Source organism: Eriocheir sinensis, chromosome 40, assembly GCF_024679095.1.
Source record: "Eriocheir sinensis breed Jianghai 21 chromosome 40, ASM2467909v1, whole genome shotgun sequence".
In the NCBI taxonomy this organism is placed as follows: domain Eukaryota; kingdom Metazoa; phylum Arthropoda; class Malacostraca; order Decapoda; family Varunidae; genus Eriocheir; species Eriocheir sinensis.
The window spans coordinates 9,441,764-9,457,342 of NC_066548.1; the positions used below are offsets into that span (position 1 = coordinate 9,441,764).

The 15,579-nt window shown below is 40.2% G+C and overlaps 1 protein-coding gene across 2 annotated transcripts in view; it reads left to right on the forward strand.

The window, feature by feature from the left end:
* The window catches only part of LOC127009336 (ribose-phosphate pyrophosphokinase 1), a 24,073-nt gene continuing 8,494 nt past the window's right edge, over positions 1–15,579 (forward strand). Inside the window, exons 1-6 of one of the 2 annotated variants that reach the window (XM_050882307.1) lie at positions 2–250; positions 2,874–3,057; positions 4,357–4,580; positions 6,081–6,254; positions 6,716–6,875; positions 13,270–13,409. In XM_050882307.1, the coding sequence (XP_050738264.1) occupies positions 27–250; positions 2,874–3,057; positions 4,357–4,580; positions 6,081–6,254; positions 6,716–6,875; positions 13,270–13,362 (1,059 nt within the window). In that variant the 5' untranslated portion in view covers positions 2–26 and the 3' untranslated portion in view covers positions 13,363–13,409. Of the gene's footprint in view, positions 251–2,873; positions 3,058–4,356; positions 4,581–6,080; positions 6,255–6,715; positions 6,876–13,269; positions 13,410–15,579 lie in introns of both variants that reach the window. The other variant, XM_050882305.1, reaches the window with a different exon arrangement.

The following is a 15,579-nucleotide window of genomic DNA, read 5'->3' on the forward strand; positions in this document are numbered from 1 at the left end:
GCAGCAGCAGGCCGGCCATCATTGGCATGCCAGCAGTAGAAGGAGTAGCACTCGCCGTTGCCCCGCTCCCTGAGTTTCCCTACGCAGTGCCCGCTGGTATAGTAGTGGGGGACTTGCTGCCCGCCAGGATGCCCAACATTAAGATATTCTCCGGCTCCTCGCATCCCGACCTGGCCCAGAGGGTGGTGGACCGCCTGGGTATCGATCTGGGGAAGGTCGTCACCAAGAAGTTTTCGAATTTAGAGACCTGGTGAGGACACACGGCCCCTCTTTGTGGTCTTGTTCTTGTTTTTTATTTGTGCTGTTCTTTATTGTCAATGGCAGGTTTGGGTTTCATATTACCGGCTATGATTTGGGTTATGGGTTGCTGGGTTGCACGTCATTTGGTTGTTAGGGTGTTTAATTATTTTCAGTGGCAGGTTTGGGTTTCGTATTACCGGCTATAATTTGGGTTTCTCCTAGCAATGGTTGGTAAGGGTTGACGCCATTTGGTTGTTTGTGGGAGGGGGGGGGAGGGGGGCTTCATAATTGCCATTGGTTTAGGTTTCATATCGTTCACTGTTTAGTTTTTTTTTCAATATCAATAACTTTTGGGCTTCATAATTACCATTGGCTCGTGTGGGAATAAAGGTTGCCATGGATGAGTTTTTCGAATTTGGAAGCCCTGGGAAGTGGGAAGGTCACTGCCCCCGCATATCAAGTTGTTGCGTCATTAATTAATAACTGCTTCATAACAATGGCAGTTGGCAAGTTTAATGATGGTGCACAAAGCATCAACACCAGACCACCATTGCGTGTTGCGGTCGTTGGTGTTAAATAATCAATCTTTTTCATCGCGCAACGGGGTCACAAAATTTTGCACGAGTGGTCTTGTGATTGGCAACGTGTGTGTGGGTGAAGGGATGGTTTGGGATGGTCTACGTGACAGCTGCGAGATGAAAGGATAGGCCGGGGCAAGGGTAGAAGCTAATATAAAGATAGGTTAAGACGACAGATTAAGCAGTTTTAGCAGCTTCAGGAAGGATCTTGTGTTTGACAACGTGTGGATGGGTGAAGGGATGGTTTGCGTGACCGCTGGGGATGGAAGGATTACGTCGGGCAAGGGTGGAGGATATTATAATGACAGGTTAAGCAAGCAGGTTTCGTTGTTGCCACTTATCCCTCCATTACTGGTTGAGGCGGATTAGCGAATGATATTGAGCGTCAATGCCTATTTGGTGGCTAGGATGGGGTGATGGGGGCAGCAGGGGATGTGTAAATGGGTATATGAAAGCAGTAATGCGTAGAATTGCGTATGTGTGAGGGGGCGACATTTTGTATGGTCGACTGGTCGTGTGGGTTCACTGGGATGACCTTGAAGGATAGGTGTTGCCAGGTTAGGGAAGTGGGGCTTGGGGGGAAGGGACAGCCAGGTATACCCTTTGCCTTTTCCCAACGGACACTGTGTTAACCCTAATGCCAGCAGACCACCGTATTTATTGTTGGTTGGTAGGGGGATCTTTGGGTAGGCACCCTGCTACCTACCAGACTTCCCACTTTGTTTATGAAGGATTTGGGCTTTATAATAGATCCTTAATTACTAAACACTGAACTCTTCTCAATCATCATATCTATTTCTACATATCGCCCTGGGAAGTTTGCTTTACTGCATGGACAGTAGTAGCTCAAAGGATAGGAAACATTTATATATTATGAGGATTATATTGGTGCAAAACCAGGTCACTCACAGGAAAAAACACCAAACCTTGCTCTGTTGTTAATTATTGTTGTACAAGGATGCAGAAGAACATCGAAGCTACAAAGAGTCCAGACAGCCTTCTTAGGTCATTGGCATGTTAAGTATCTGAGGATGGAGAAATATGATATAGGTTTTAATTGCTGTCAGTAATACTGTCACTAATACAGCATACTAGATGCTTAGTTTTAGGCATTGTAGGTTGTAGTGTATTGAGCAGAGGTAGCCCACACTGTGCACTGCCCGTGAATATTGGGCCTCCCACTCTTTCTACTTAAAACCAGTTTTGTCTTAGTCCGTTGACTGCACCAACTTGTATAATTCTGCTGTAAGAGTTGCTCTCCTAACTGTTTCTATTACCTAGTTTGTTCTTGCCTCTGATTTTCAGTATCAACATTTATGGCAAAAATTGTTAAGAATTTTACTTATTAATATTTTAATATCAATAAAACCCAAGATACAATTTTAGCAAGTAGTCACCCAGATCCAAGGACTGCAAAGACAACCGAAATTTTGTCTGCACATCACCATTTGTGTTTAAGTGCATGTTTGCAGAGGGATCATGTGCTGAAAGAACAGTACCACTAAATACATGACTCATCATTGTCAAGGGCAGGTATAGGTGACTGGTGTAGTGTGGTGACTGCCTCACCCTACCACCATAACATTTTTGGCCCCCTGAAATTGTCATTTTTTATTATTTTTTTGTTTTAGTGTTTCTTTTCCTAAGGAAAGAGAGCTTATTGAAGTGAGGTGCAGGGAATTAAGACTTCCCCATTCAGTGTCATGCACTTTTTGTTTGGATTCTGTTTGGAATTGTTGACAGGATTCATGACTCGGGCTTTGTGGTGTGACGGTTCTCATTAAATTATGAAAGGATAGGAAATAAGCAGAGAGAGAGAGAGAGAGAGAGAGAGAGAGAGATTCTGCTAGATAAAAAGTTTCATTATTGAAGAAGCATTTATGAATATGTTCAGTGTACAGATCAGATGACCAGGTATTAGTTAAGATAGGTTAAGGGCATCTTGAAACACATTGGAGGAATGAAATAATGCTGCATTTTTCTTAAAGCATTATTTTAACCATTTAAGTCATTTTTAGCTTCACTGTAGGTATAATTAATTCTGTATATTTTCAGTGTGGAAATTGGGGAAAGCGTTCGAGGAGAGGATGTTTACATTGTACAAAGTGGCTGCGGTGAGATTAATGACAACCTCATGGAAATGCTGATCATGATCAATGCCTGCAAGATTGCATCAGCTGCTCGGGTTACAGCAGTCATTCCTTGCTTCCCTTATGCCAGACAGGACAAAAAAGACAAGGTAAGAGGTAATCAGTTTTTATTATGTTGCTTTGGTGAAGTCACAAACAGTTCTTTAGTTGGTTATTTCAGAGCCAGTTATATTGCACTGTGATGGTGACAGAATGAAGCCTTAATGATCCTTCAGTCTCTTATAATGTCTTGTCCTAATTAGAGGAGAGAACTGCCTCCTTTGCAAGCATGCATTAAATAATTTAGGTATTGAGAGAAAATGTTAACCTTTGACTCTTTGGACTAATGGGGGGAATTTTGTTTGGATTTGCTGAACCCTTAAAGTTTCTAATAGGTGTCTAACATTGGAAGCCATTAGTTTAAATTTTGTGCTACGAGTGTAATGTGAAAAACTGCTTTGGATCTGCATGCACAAAGAGCAAGGCCAGGGTGTGGTTGAGGCAGCTGGTTTAGTTATTCAAAGCCTCAATTAAGATAAAAAAAGTCTGGAGAATCAGGTAGTTATGTGGGTATGAAGGTCAAGTGTTTATTTTATGTTCATACCTCATGTTAGAAAAACATCCATAGTAGGCCTACCTATATTAATTTCCTCAATAGGGTATATAATTTTAAATTTTTTATTTTATTTACTAGTGTTGGTTTTGTGTGGTCTGTTAAACAATGTCTTTACTTAGAATCTGCCCTGATAGATTACCTTTGTTTTATTTAAGGTTGAGGTTGGTGATGGCAGGCATGAGTGTGGTGAGGAGGAATAACTTGTGTGATGTCTGGTGCTCAACCAGTGTGACATAGCATATAACATGTTCCAGAATTGTTTGTCTTATTCCCACAATAGCATGTTCTATATATATTTGTGTCCAGTATTATGCCGCAATGACTCAGAAAAAAGAAATTTAGACATTATCATTCATTGCACTCAAACAGGTAAAATGCTGAAGTTTCATTTTGTATTAACTGAGGACCCATCTTTTTCTTTTTTCTGATTCAAATTGCAAGTTTGGCAGTTAAAGCATATTCATAACTGGAAGCAGTTTGCCTGTAGAGTCTACGAGTATGCCACAATGCTCCTTACAAGCTGGTATTGAGCCAGAAAGTAGATGGAGTCCACTTTAGTTACAAGTCAAAATTGTGCCCATTTTGATGCTTCATTCCCTCATTTGCCCTCAATAGCATATTTATTCAGGGTGTTTTGTTATTGTTTTTCTTGTAGTGCATGTTACCCCTAGCTTGTTCTGTACATAACCAGTCTTTGTTTATTTCTGTATAAACTGTTTATTCCATCTTCGTAGTTTGTACAAGAGCCTAAGTGACAGTGCTACCGGGTGTAATGCATGTCCATCTCTTGCAGTCTCGAGCTCCGATATCAGCCAAACTGGTAGCCAACATGTTGTCGGTTGCCGGGGCTGACCACATCATCACAATGGACCTACATGCCTCTCAGATTCAAGGCTTCTTTGACATTCCTGTTGATAACCTTTATGCTGAACCTGCTGTGCTGAAATGGATCAGGGAAAATATTCCAGAGTGGAGAAATGCAATTATTGTATCACCAGATGCTGGTGGAGCTAAGAGGTAAGAATCAATATCATGATGTTCAGCAGCAACATTACAAAAGTAGAATTGCAGGTGATGAAATTACATGGATTTTGTCTGTGTGGTTCTGCATTGAATGAACAAAATAGTCTTATCTTTGATCTGTGTTTGTTGAGTCATGCTTCCTTAAGAAACGTCTAAAGGTTAGCCACAATAGGAAAAAGTCTAGTCATTCTCTTGAATCTTCTTAGTCTCTTGTACTGAAAATTATATGCTCAGAAAGCTTTAGTTTTTTTCTCATGCATTGGTTTCACTTGGCAAAATATATTGACAGGAAATATTCAAAGTTCTCATTAGCTTTGAAATACTCCCACTGTAGCTATTATAATAGATTTATCAGTAGTTTGTTTATAGAAAAACATGCAGTTGTGCAGCCCAAGCCATAGCAAAGGCCTACTGATTGGTGTGAATTTAGTTTGAGCTTGGAAGATGGCATTTTCAGTCAGTAGAGGTCAAATTGTAATCATTGTGGTAGTTCTATTTGTTCAAAGGACTGAGCATTAGTAGTTTGTTACAAAGTTTCAACAAAATTCATCTTTTGTCAGTACTGTGATAGTTTTTCTTTATATGTTGTGAAGTGAAAAGCTAATGTTGTCCTAATATAACTTTTATGTTAGGTCTAATTATGAAGTAGGTTCTTTGACAAAATTTGTCAAATACTACATGTATTAAAAAGAAGCATGGTTTTACCAGTAGATGGATAATAGACATGTTTTATAAATCATTACTGTATGTGTAGTGCGGCGACGGCCTGATGAACGAGTCTCCCATAACCCACTTAGCCAGTGGGGTACCTCTTTGGCCGACTCGGTAAGGAGTGGCTCTCCCGTCACGCTGGTCGCGGGTTCAATCCCAGGCAGCCGGGGAATACCCTCTCCTTGTCTTGATTAATTTCTCGTGTTATTTCGATACACGCAGAGGCCGTGTTGAGAAATAGGAAGGATGGAAAATAAGCTCGTCGGGGCATTACAGTGGTGGCATAGCGGTGGGCATCCTCTCCTGCAGTTCTGTTGAGTTTCCCCGAAGGGGTAACAGGTAGGATGACCCATGCTCCGAGGGTAATAGAAAATGGGAGAGTTGGAGGTATGTCTCAAAGGGACATTGTGGAGTTATGTCTCAAAGGGACATTGTCAACACACAGAAATTAATCTACATAGGGGGGAAAGCCGTGTAGTGCGGCGACGGCTTGATGAACTAGCCTCCCATAACCCACTTAGCCAGTGGGGTACCTCTTTGGCCGACTCGGTAAGGAGTGGCTCTCCTGTCACGCTGGTCGCGGGTTCAATCCCAGGCAGCCGGGGAATACCCTCTCCTTGTCTTGATTAATTTCTCGTGTTATTTCGATACACGCAGAGGCCGTGTTGAGAAATAGGAAGGATGGAAAATAAGCTCGTCGGGGCATTACATATGTATCAAGTATATATTCTAGTTCTAATTATGAAGTTGGCATGCACTTCATAAAAAATTGTTTTCTTCCAGGGTGACGTCTATAGCTGATCGCCTTAACATCGAGTTTGCCCTGATTCACAAAGAAAGAAAAAAAGCCAATGAAGTAGCATCAATGGTACTTGTTGGAGATGTGAAGGATCGCGTTGCTATCTTGGTTGATGACATGGCTGACACCTGTGGAACAATCTGCCATGCAGCTGAAAAGTAAGTTTCCATGGAAAGGGAAGTTTTGTTTTGTTAATGAAAATATTCTGGATTTCTTATATATAGTTTGAAGAGCAGTTAGTCAAAACTGTGAATGCTAAACCTTCGAATAAGGTGGGCCGACTATAATTGATATGAACTGTAGAGAGGATACTTATGTAGTGTCTACATATGGTTAAGATTAATCTTTTTAGGCAGTTGTGCACTTATCTAGTTCATTGGCAGGAAAGGCAAGTGGTCAAGTTGAAGATTAAGAAGTGCAAGAAAACAGATTTATACGATGTTTTATAAGGATGTGGTACAACTTAAGTTTTGTATGGATCTGAACTTGATGTGCATGTTCAAACTTGAAAGGAGATACTTTAAATGTATTGTACTTAATATTTTGGGTCAAATTAAGGGAGCTGTAGATTCTTCTGTAGATGCCGTTGTTTTTAATGAAGTGTAACTTTTCTTCACAGACTCATGGAAGCTGGTGCCACCAAAACATATGCCATCTTAACCCATGGTATTTTCTCTGGCCCAGCTGTTTCACGAATCAATAATGCCTGCTTTGAAGCCGTGGTAGTGACAAACACTATACCTCAAGAGCAGCATATGAAGGATTCTAGTAAAATTCAGGTGAGGCTTTGATAACATAGTTGAGATGAGGATGACTTCTCCTGGTAAGTAGAAGGAGCAGAAAGGAATCTTAAACTGTAAACGAGAAATGATCTCTGGTGAAAAGTCTTCCATACCACCTAATGTAACCTTTTCCAGCTACAGGGACATTGATTTGGGTGAGTAGTAGTGGGGATACTTACATAAATACCAGAAGGTATCTATGTTGAGCTTTACAGATCTAGGAGCAGGAGTTGAACTGCAAGAGGCACCTATTCTGGCTGTGTACTGTGTTAGCTGTGGCAAGGGTTTGGGCATTTACTTCTTAATTTACTTTTTAATGTTTTATTTTACATTGACTTTGTAGACTGCTTGGGAAGTTGGCTGCTCATTTTTTGAAAATTTTAAAAGAATGGGAATCTGGGTCAATATACTTTGTCAGCATCCTCAAGTAGATTTTGGTTGGACTCTATGCACCTCCATTGTGTGGTTAGCATGCCTAGCTAGAAATCAGTGGGCCTGGGTTTGAATCCCAGCCTGGCAGGTGGTGCACAGCCTACCCAGCTGTTCATCCTCCCTTGGGCTGGTCAATAAATGGGTACTTGGGTAACTGTGGTACCCTAGATTTCACACTGACTGTGTCCCAGGGTAAGGGTTGACTTTCCCCCAAAGGTTCAAGGGCTAATGTGACTGATATGAGCACCAAGGCCTCACACATATGCCCCCAACTTTACCTGCAATGTCACTCTTACAACCAGGTGAGCAGTCTTGATTCTGGGTACTGTGCTAATGCCTATTTAGCTGGGGATGGCATTCACAGACCATGCAGATACGAGTAATAGGCCTCAATTCAGTCTTACTGAATAATCACCGATTCAACGAGGTCATACCAGTGATACCCCATGATTCTACAAAGGTATTTGTTACGAAAGTCAGCTTGTCTCTGAGTCCATATTTAGTGACCTTGCCTCGCAGTCATATAGAGTTCGACAGGGATCGCAAGACTTGAAGATTCAAATCTTTGTCCTGCACAGGTATTGACAATCCTATATACTTACAGGACAGGTATTCACAACCCTATATACTCATGTTAAGTGAGTGAATATGTAACTCCTTTTTTCAAGGCAATCCTCAAGAGGCTCTGGATCTTCTGTGTGCCCACATGCAGAACTCTGAAAAGATTTATCACAGGCCCACAATCCCTTGGGATGGATGGGTCCTGGAGGCTTTGCCTAGCACACATTGTAGGTGACTGGCTCCCCTGATGCAAATGCATCAACAGAGTAGTGATGGTCATGACTTGAGTCTTGAACCTGGCCACTCAGTAAGTCCTCAAATACTGTTTATTTACAAGGTCACTGAGAAAACACAAATAAAATTAATTGGAAAATTAATAGAAAATTGAAGTGCTAATGGCAATGACAAACATGTGACTAAATGGTGTCATACAAAAGCATTCAAGTGCCACTGCTGGCATGCTTTATTCTTTGTTTGTTTCTAAGCTGCATCATGACACGAGGTGCTCCAAAGATACTTGCTTTCCAAACATCAGTTTCTCAATTTATCCCTGTTGCAATGAGTGCTAAGCATAAATTGTTCACCTGTGAAAGACAAAAGGTGGAACCTAGACTTACCTTTGTCCACTTCCAGTGATGAGGGTGAGGTAGGGTTTCAGTAGCCTGCCTCTCCATATCAGCACTCACTCACTGACTCTCCAATGATTCAGGGAATAATTTTTTGTTTTTATTAATATTAAATGTATAGCACATATATTTCAGTGCGACCAGAAATATGGCACAGGAACTTGACTCTTATATCACTGAGTCTTCGGTAAAGTTGTGGTCACTTAATGTCGCTTCACATAGCACTCTCCGAGAACCTGTTGACATTGGACTTAAATGTAATTTTGCTCTGTTTTTCTAACATAAAATGATGTTATGCAGGGCGGGGTAGCAAGCCCTTCCCCAATCAATCCAGATAGGAAATTTAGCCGATTGCTGGCCATGGGGAGGGACACAGAATTCCTGAGAGGATAGAGTCCTACGGCTTATCACTCGGGGGGCTAACAATGGCTTGGAGAGTTTTTTACGTCTTGGTCTATTGCGCTGGTAGGCTTTCCTGGTGGGGTCTGATGGTCAGCCCAGTCCGTTCTGGCACCGGCAAGTGTTTATAGTGGCTCCCTTTTGCTTGGCTCATGCTGCCCCCTGTAGCTCATCTTTGAGCCTTTCTTTTTTTAGAGAGGGCATCTAGAGGCTGGGTTGATAGGTGGTCTTCAGGGCAGCATGTGGGTAGTCTTAGGCCATTCAGCAGTGACTGAAAAATCCCAGCTGTGCGGCGGGCAGGACTCGAACCCACTACCTCCTTGACGTGGCACCGGCACACTAACCACTCACCGCACATGTATCAGACTTTGTTGACCTTAACCCCTTAATAACGATGATGCCACTGGTGTCATATAGTTCTATCAGAGCATGACACCAGCACCATAGAGCGAGAAGCTATCCGGAATTTGAAGGCCGAGTGTAACTAGGTCTTTGTCGAAGCTAAGTGACTAACTGGCACCTTTTTTTGTCCCTTACCACCACTCCGTGCTAAAAATAGTCTACAGTTCCTGCCTACGCGTTATGGCGTCTGCAGAGCAATTATGTTCCCTCAGCCGTCCCGTTTCGGCGGTCGTCTTTTAGTTTCTGCTCGTTGTGTGCATGCTGAGCATAGTCTTGACACCTCCACTGATATACGTGATGTTCTAGAATCTAGATGGACCAATATCTTGTTCAGAGGAGTTGGAAGCAGAAATTTGATTTTTTTGGGAATCATGGAATTCCAGCTAAATGGTCTGTCCAAATCATAATCTGATTTCACTGTTGAGTTATAAAAACCACAGAAATTTACAAAAATTATTTTTCAAGTTTCACTGCAACTTTGGCTCTGTAGGCAATAAATTTCTGGGTAAAAGATTATGAACTATATTTTTCACACCTTGATAAAATGAGCAACTTCAATAAATTTTCCTGTATGTGTTGCACCAGTAAAAAGCTGGAATTTTAGGAAATAATGGAATTCCAGCCAAACAGTCTGTCCATATTATCTGATTTCACTGTTGAGTTATAAAAACCACAAAAATTTACAAAAATTATTTTTCACGTTTCACTGCAACTTTGGCACTCTGTAGGCAGTAAATTTCTGGGTAAAAGATTATAAAGAATATTTTTCAGACTTCATCTTGATTAAATGAGCAACTTTTATTCAATAAATTTTCCTGTATGTCACACCAGTAAAAAGTTGGCATTTTGGGGAAATCATGGAATTCCAGCCAAACGGTCAGTCCAAATAAGAATCTAATCTCTTACTATAGTTGTGGTCAAAGGGGGTTAATGTTGATGAAATTAAACTAGTGCAATAGTACAGGCTGGCTTGTACACACACATACATTTTGTAAATGACTGCTGTGTGTCTCCTCAGTGTTCATGGCAAGAAGATAAACTCCAGCATATTTCAGAAAAAAAAGTTGGTGTAGGTAAGGAGCCAGTGTGCTGCTGATTGTGATAGCAAGAAGTGAGGCAAGGAAAGCATTATGTCCCTCCCCACCAGTCTCTATCACTCCCTTTCTTTCTTTTTTTTCTTTTTCTTTCTTTTTTTTTAATTGCAGCTTGAACTGCTCTTCCTTTCACTTTGTAGATTTTTTTCGTGTTAAGTTACTGACAACTCCTGAAACAATAACAGTATCTATTTGATACAAGTATAAAACCTAAATGAAAAAGATCAGCAGCCTTGCTTCCTGCAAATGCAGGGGGAGCCAGTGGCCTTGGTAGAGGAAAGGAGAGTAGAAAAAGAAGAAAGATTGGCCATTGAGGTGGGTTCAGATCCCAATAATTGTATGAATATAACAATTACTAACACAGAATGCTGTATCATAGCCCATCAGTGTCAGGTAAACAGTACTTAGAATGGAGAGGTGTGCAACTTGTAATTTTATTAATCCTACAAAGTCATTGTCTTACTTATGCAGTTTTTTCATTCCAGCATATGAGTTGACCATTCTCATGCTTACTCATATGAGGCATATAGTGTAAAAGGGGCGACCAAACCAAATCGGGCGGTATTTAATTTTTGGCAGCTTCTGATAGCTGAATTCTTGCTGCATAATGTGGTGAGGCAAGCTAAGGTAAAGGCTGAAGTTGCGTGATTTTTCTGTCAAACTTGCCCGGCGTGGGGTGTGTAGTGTGTGGCAGTCTCTTTAAAAGAGGTGATCACTCCCTACCCCCATGGCTGTGACGTCACGCAGTCAGCATCCCTCTGTACCTATTTTTTTAACATAAACCATTAGACCTATAGAATGAGGGTCTATTTTTTTACGCTTCAGGTTATTTTTCTTTAACATAATCGAATATCCTTTGATGAAAGCTATCTTCAGTGACTAATAACATCAAAACCAATCCATAAATAATCAAATAAAAAAGGAAAGTGTCCCAAAACCTTGAATTTCTGAACATGTAGCTCCAACAGTCTGTGTTTTCACCCTGAAAGGAAGGCTAATTCTTGCTATCATGGTAATTTTCTTTATGTAGTCCAATGGCTTTTGTTTCAAGCTTTTCATTAACATATAAAATGCTGAAATCCACCAATAAATAGCAGAGTTACAGACAACTTTGAAAACTTTTCTTTAAACGTGATTTTCTCAAAACTAAAAAAATGGCAGGTCGCCCCTTTTACACTATACGCCTCGTATGTTCTTCCTTTATACATAGCCACCCTTTTGGTTGTTCCCACCTGCTTAAGACACCAACTTCACAGCAGGGATTTTTTTTCACTTGTTCCCTCATTTTTTTTTTAAGACCATACCATCTGAGCAGATTTCATGCATTTGCTTGTCATAGGACTGCATTCTACACCTTTCCCACTTCACTTCATTTCACTCCACTGATGTATATTGGCTGTATTATTTCCATTACTCACTACAGCTCCTCTGTGGTGAAGTGGTTAGCATGTCTAGCTATGAATCTGTGGGCTTGGGTTTGAATCCCGACCCTGGCAGTTGGCATACAGCCCACCCAGCTGTTCATCTTCTCTTTTGGGTTGGTCAGTGAATGGGTACCTGTGGAAACCTAGGGGAGGTAAACTGACGTCACACTGACCCCTCATCCTGGGGTATTTGGGTAATTTTCCTTCCCAGGTTTCCCCAGGTACCCATTTTTTTTACCAGCTTGAAAGGTAGGATGAACAGCTAGGTGAAGTGAGTGCTGACTGCCCCAAGTCAGGATCAAACCTGAGCCCATGGATTCCTAGCTTGTCTTCCAAACAATTAAGTCACTAAAATAAGTAGGTACTTTTTATTATAATTTGAACATGGCAAAGGGTGAATGGGGAGATGATGCACCTATGAGCAGGTCATTTCTCATCTCGGAGTGAGAAGAGAGAATTCTAAAAATGCATCATGTGGGATGATTTGTTATTTATGTGCATCAAGGATCACCAGGCTGGAGTCTCTCCATCAACCTTTGCCATGTTTGAAAGACATGCGTTGGTGCCTATGTCTGGGTTTGCTTCTTTTTAGGTGCTGCACATTGATTTTATTGTGATTAACGATTTTGTTGTGAATAAAACTATTTTCCATGCATGCTCAGTGATACAAGTTTTGCACATTGGAAAGTCATAATTTTTTGCGTTTTGTTTGTTTACCTAAATTTTGAGGCAAGACTTTATTGGAAGGTTGAGAAGTTTCAATTACTTGCATCTTTACCACTTCAGTATAAAGTACATAATATTGCATTTGTTAATCTGCTTGGTATTCTTTAGTGTTTTAGTTATTTTAGTGTCAGGTGGCATTATCTCGCCTTCTCTTATTGTAGAGGTGTAGTTGTCTAATTTAGCTCATCATGACAACGTAAACAGCCCACCTGCAATTGCTATAGCAGTGAAATTCTGCCCATTGTACTCCATTCCACACTTAGCCCAATGAGACATATTCTTGTTAAATCCATTTTTAAGATTACCAATATATGCCTCAAGTTAATATAGAGAAAGGATGTACTATTTATCATTACTAATATTTATCAACTTACAGAGGATGCACTAATACTTTTTTGATTTGTGGTTTTATTAATTTCTTATTTAAAAAAATCAATAATCTAACTTCATTTCTATAAATATTTATTTATTGTATTAACATAATTGTATAACTACTGGTATGAAGGCACTTTACCTACCCCTGATTTGCATATTACCAAAAAATACCTCAAAACAGGGTGGTTCTGTGTGCTAACTGTATGTCCATTCTGTATGTATTTAAAATAACATTGCTTTCTGTCAAATGCTTCTGGATATCTTTTTTTGATTTTTTCAGTCACAAGCAGATTTTTGTGTGTTGTTAAGTAGCTTGATTTGCAGGCATCTTGCAATGAAACTTGTTTTGCAGTTGATTGACGTCTCCAACATTTTGGCCGAAGCAATTCGTCGAACCCACAATGGTGAATCGGTTTCTTTCCTATTCAACTCCGTACCCCTGTAGATCATGATGAGTGTGACTCATGGCCCTGTTCATATGAGGCAAATAGGGTAGGTGAATTAAATAATTGTTTCCCTTTGAGCTGTAGCTTGCAAAATGTACTTATATTTTTATAATCAAATGCTATCCCTACTAATTTTTGGCAGTTTGGGTAATTGTGGTGGTCAATTACAGGCATGTGGTTCAGAATTTGCTAATATTAACCTTAACCCAGCTCTTCCTCACTACTCTCCTCATTTTGTTGTACTGCCTCAGCCTCAGAACATTTTTGGTGCAGAATACTTTATTTGCTTATGTGTAGATCAGCATGGAAGTAGTCACAGAACATTGTTTTTTTTCAAACTGCTTACCTTCAGCACCACCTGCAAGAGGGCATGGAACATTAGTGATTACATTTATTGTAATCATTTTAAGGCAGTGGTAACCAGATTTGATTAGTAACCCACTAGTAATTTAATTATTAGTACACACACACACACACACACACACACACACACACACACACACACACACACACACACACACACACACACACACACATACCTGTTTGTATAGTTTACAGGTAGTATTAATAATAGTGTCACTTGTTGGTTTTACTGTTGAGAACTACTACAAATTTGTTCATGTAAATGGTGACTTGCCATTATTACAAATACCGTATTTCACACCTTGCATTTTTACAAAGTTTGATTATGGGGTGATGAGGAGGTGAAAGAATATAACTTGCTAGGGGGAGTTCTAAGTTGAAGAACATACAGGGAGAAGTGAGGGGAGGGTAGGCAATGGCTACTTGAATCACAAGAGTTGGAAGTGTAACTATGGAGGTGAGGATGGGGATCAGGAATAGTGTAGTTCAGCCATCCTTGACCTATGCCTTTGATCATGGGCATGGAATAAACTAAAACAGGTACATACAGAAAGATGAGCGACCTGGCTGAAGCTTAATTTATTGAGGTGTTTGGACATGTTATGAGTTAGTGAGATGTATGAGAGTCAAGGGGTGCTAATGACCATTGGTAGATAAATTGAGAAAAAGGGGAGTAAATGTATGAGAGAGAAGTGTGTGTGGATAAGGATATGAAGGAGAAGGATAGTGTGTGTAAATGTTACTAAACTGGAGTGGATTGTATGGGGAAACAAACTGGGGCCACCTCTACAGGCACATTTCCAGAGTGAATGGTGACAGGTACAGCTAGATCAGTTTGACTTGTCTGATAAGATAGTTAGCCCGAAGACAACGGGTGTAGATATTTAACACATCAGCAGCCTTGGCTATGGCTATGGGTGCAGTTATGTAATAAAAAACATTCATTTCCCACTGGAATATTTCAGTGAACGTAGTGAAAATGGATTATATGTGTTTCTACTATCCCTATGGTAAATTTCAACAGTTGGTAACCTCCTCCCATCAGTCAGTCCTATGCCAGCTATAGAAATATATGAAAGTCATGTGAAAATGTTAAAATCTATGGAGAAAAAAACCACATCAAATTTTAGCATTTTTATCTCTGAAACTACCAACCGTGGCTGAGCAAACTGTACTCCACTGATATCAGACATTTTGTTGACCATCAGTGTATTTTTGGGCATCAGATAATATCCGGAAACAAACGGTTAAAGCCCCCTCACCCATGTACCCACCTCTCCTGCTCCCACTGAAGCTTGAGTTAAGATTTGCAATGTCAATCATCATCAAATTCAAAGTAATCAAATTCTAGTGAGACATTAATGAACCTGATTGGGGTAATTGAGCTTGGAATAAAATAGCTTTAGTGTTTGGTGCTTACTAAAATATCCCATATGGCACAGGAGAAAATGCTCATAGCCCTGGAGTTAACCCTTAGGGCATACAGGTTATTTTAGTAGGCTGTGAACACGCGTTATTTTTTTCTGAGCACAATTACTCCAATACTAACTCTGCAATCAGTTTCATTTTTGTCTCATTAGATTCGCTTGATCATGAACTTGATGACTGATGTTGAAAACCATTACTCGAGCTTTAGTGGGAATGGGAGTAAGGGGGCAAAAACAGTGTTTCCATATATTTCTTGATACCCAGACATTTCTGGATGCAAAAAAATACTGATAAACACAAATGTCTGAGTTTAGTGCAGAACAGTTACATTCAGTGTTTTCTGAGATTAACTTATTAAACTTTGGTGTGATGATATTTTCTCTATAGACTTAAATGTTTTCACATGACCTTTGTATGTTTATCTT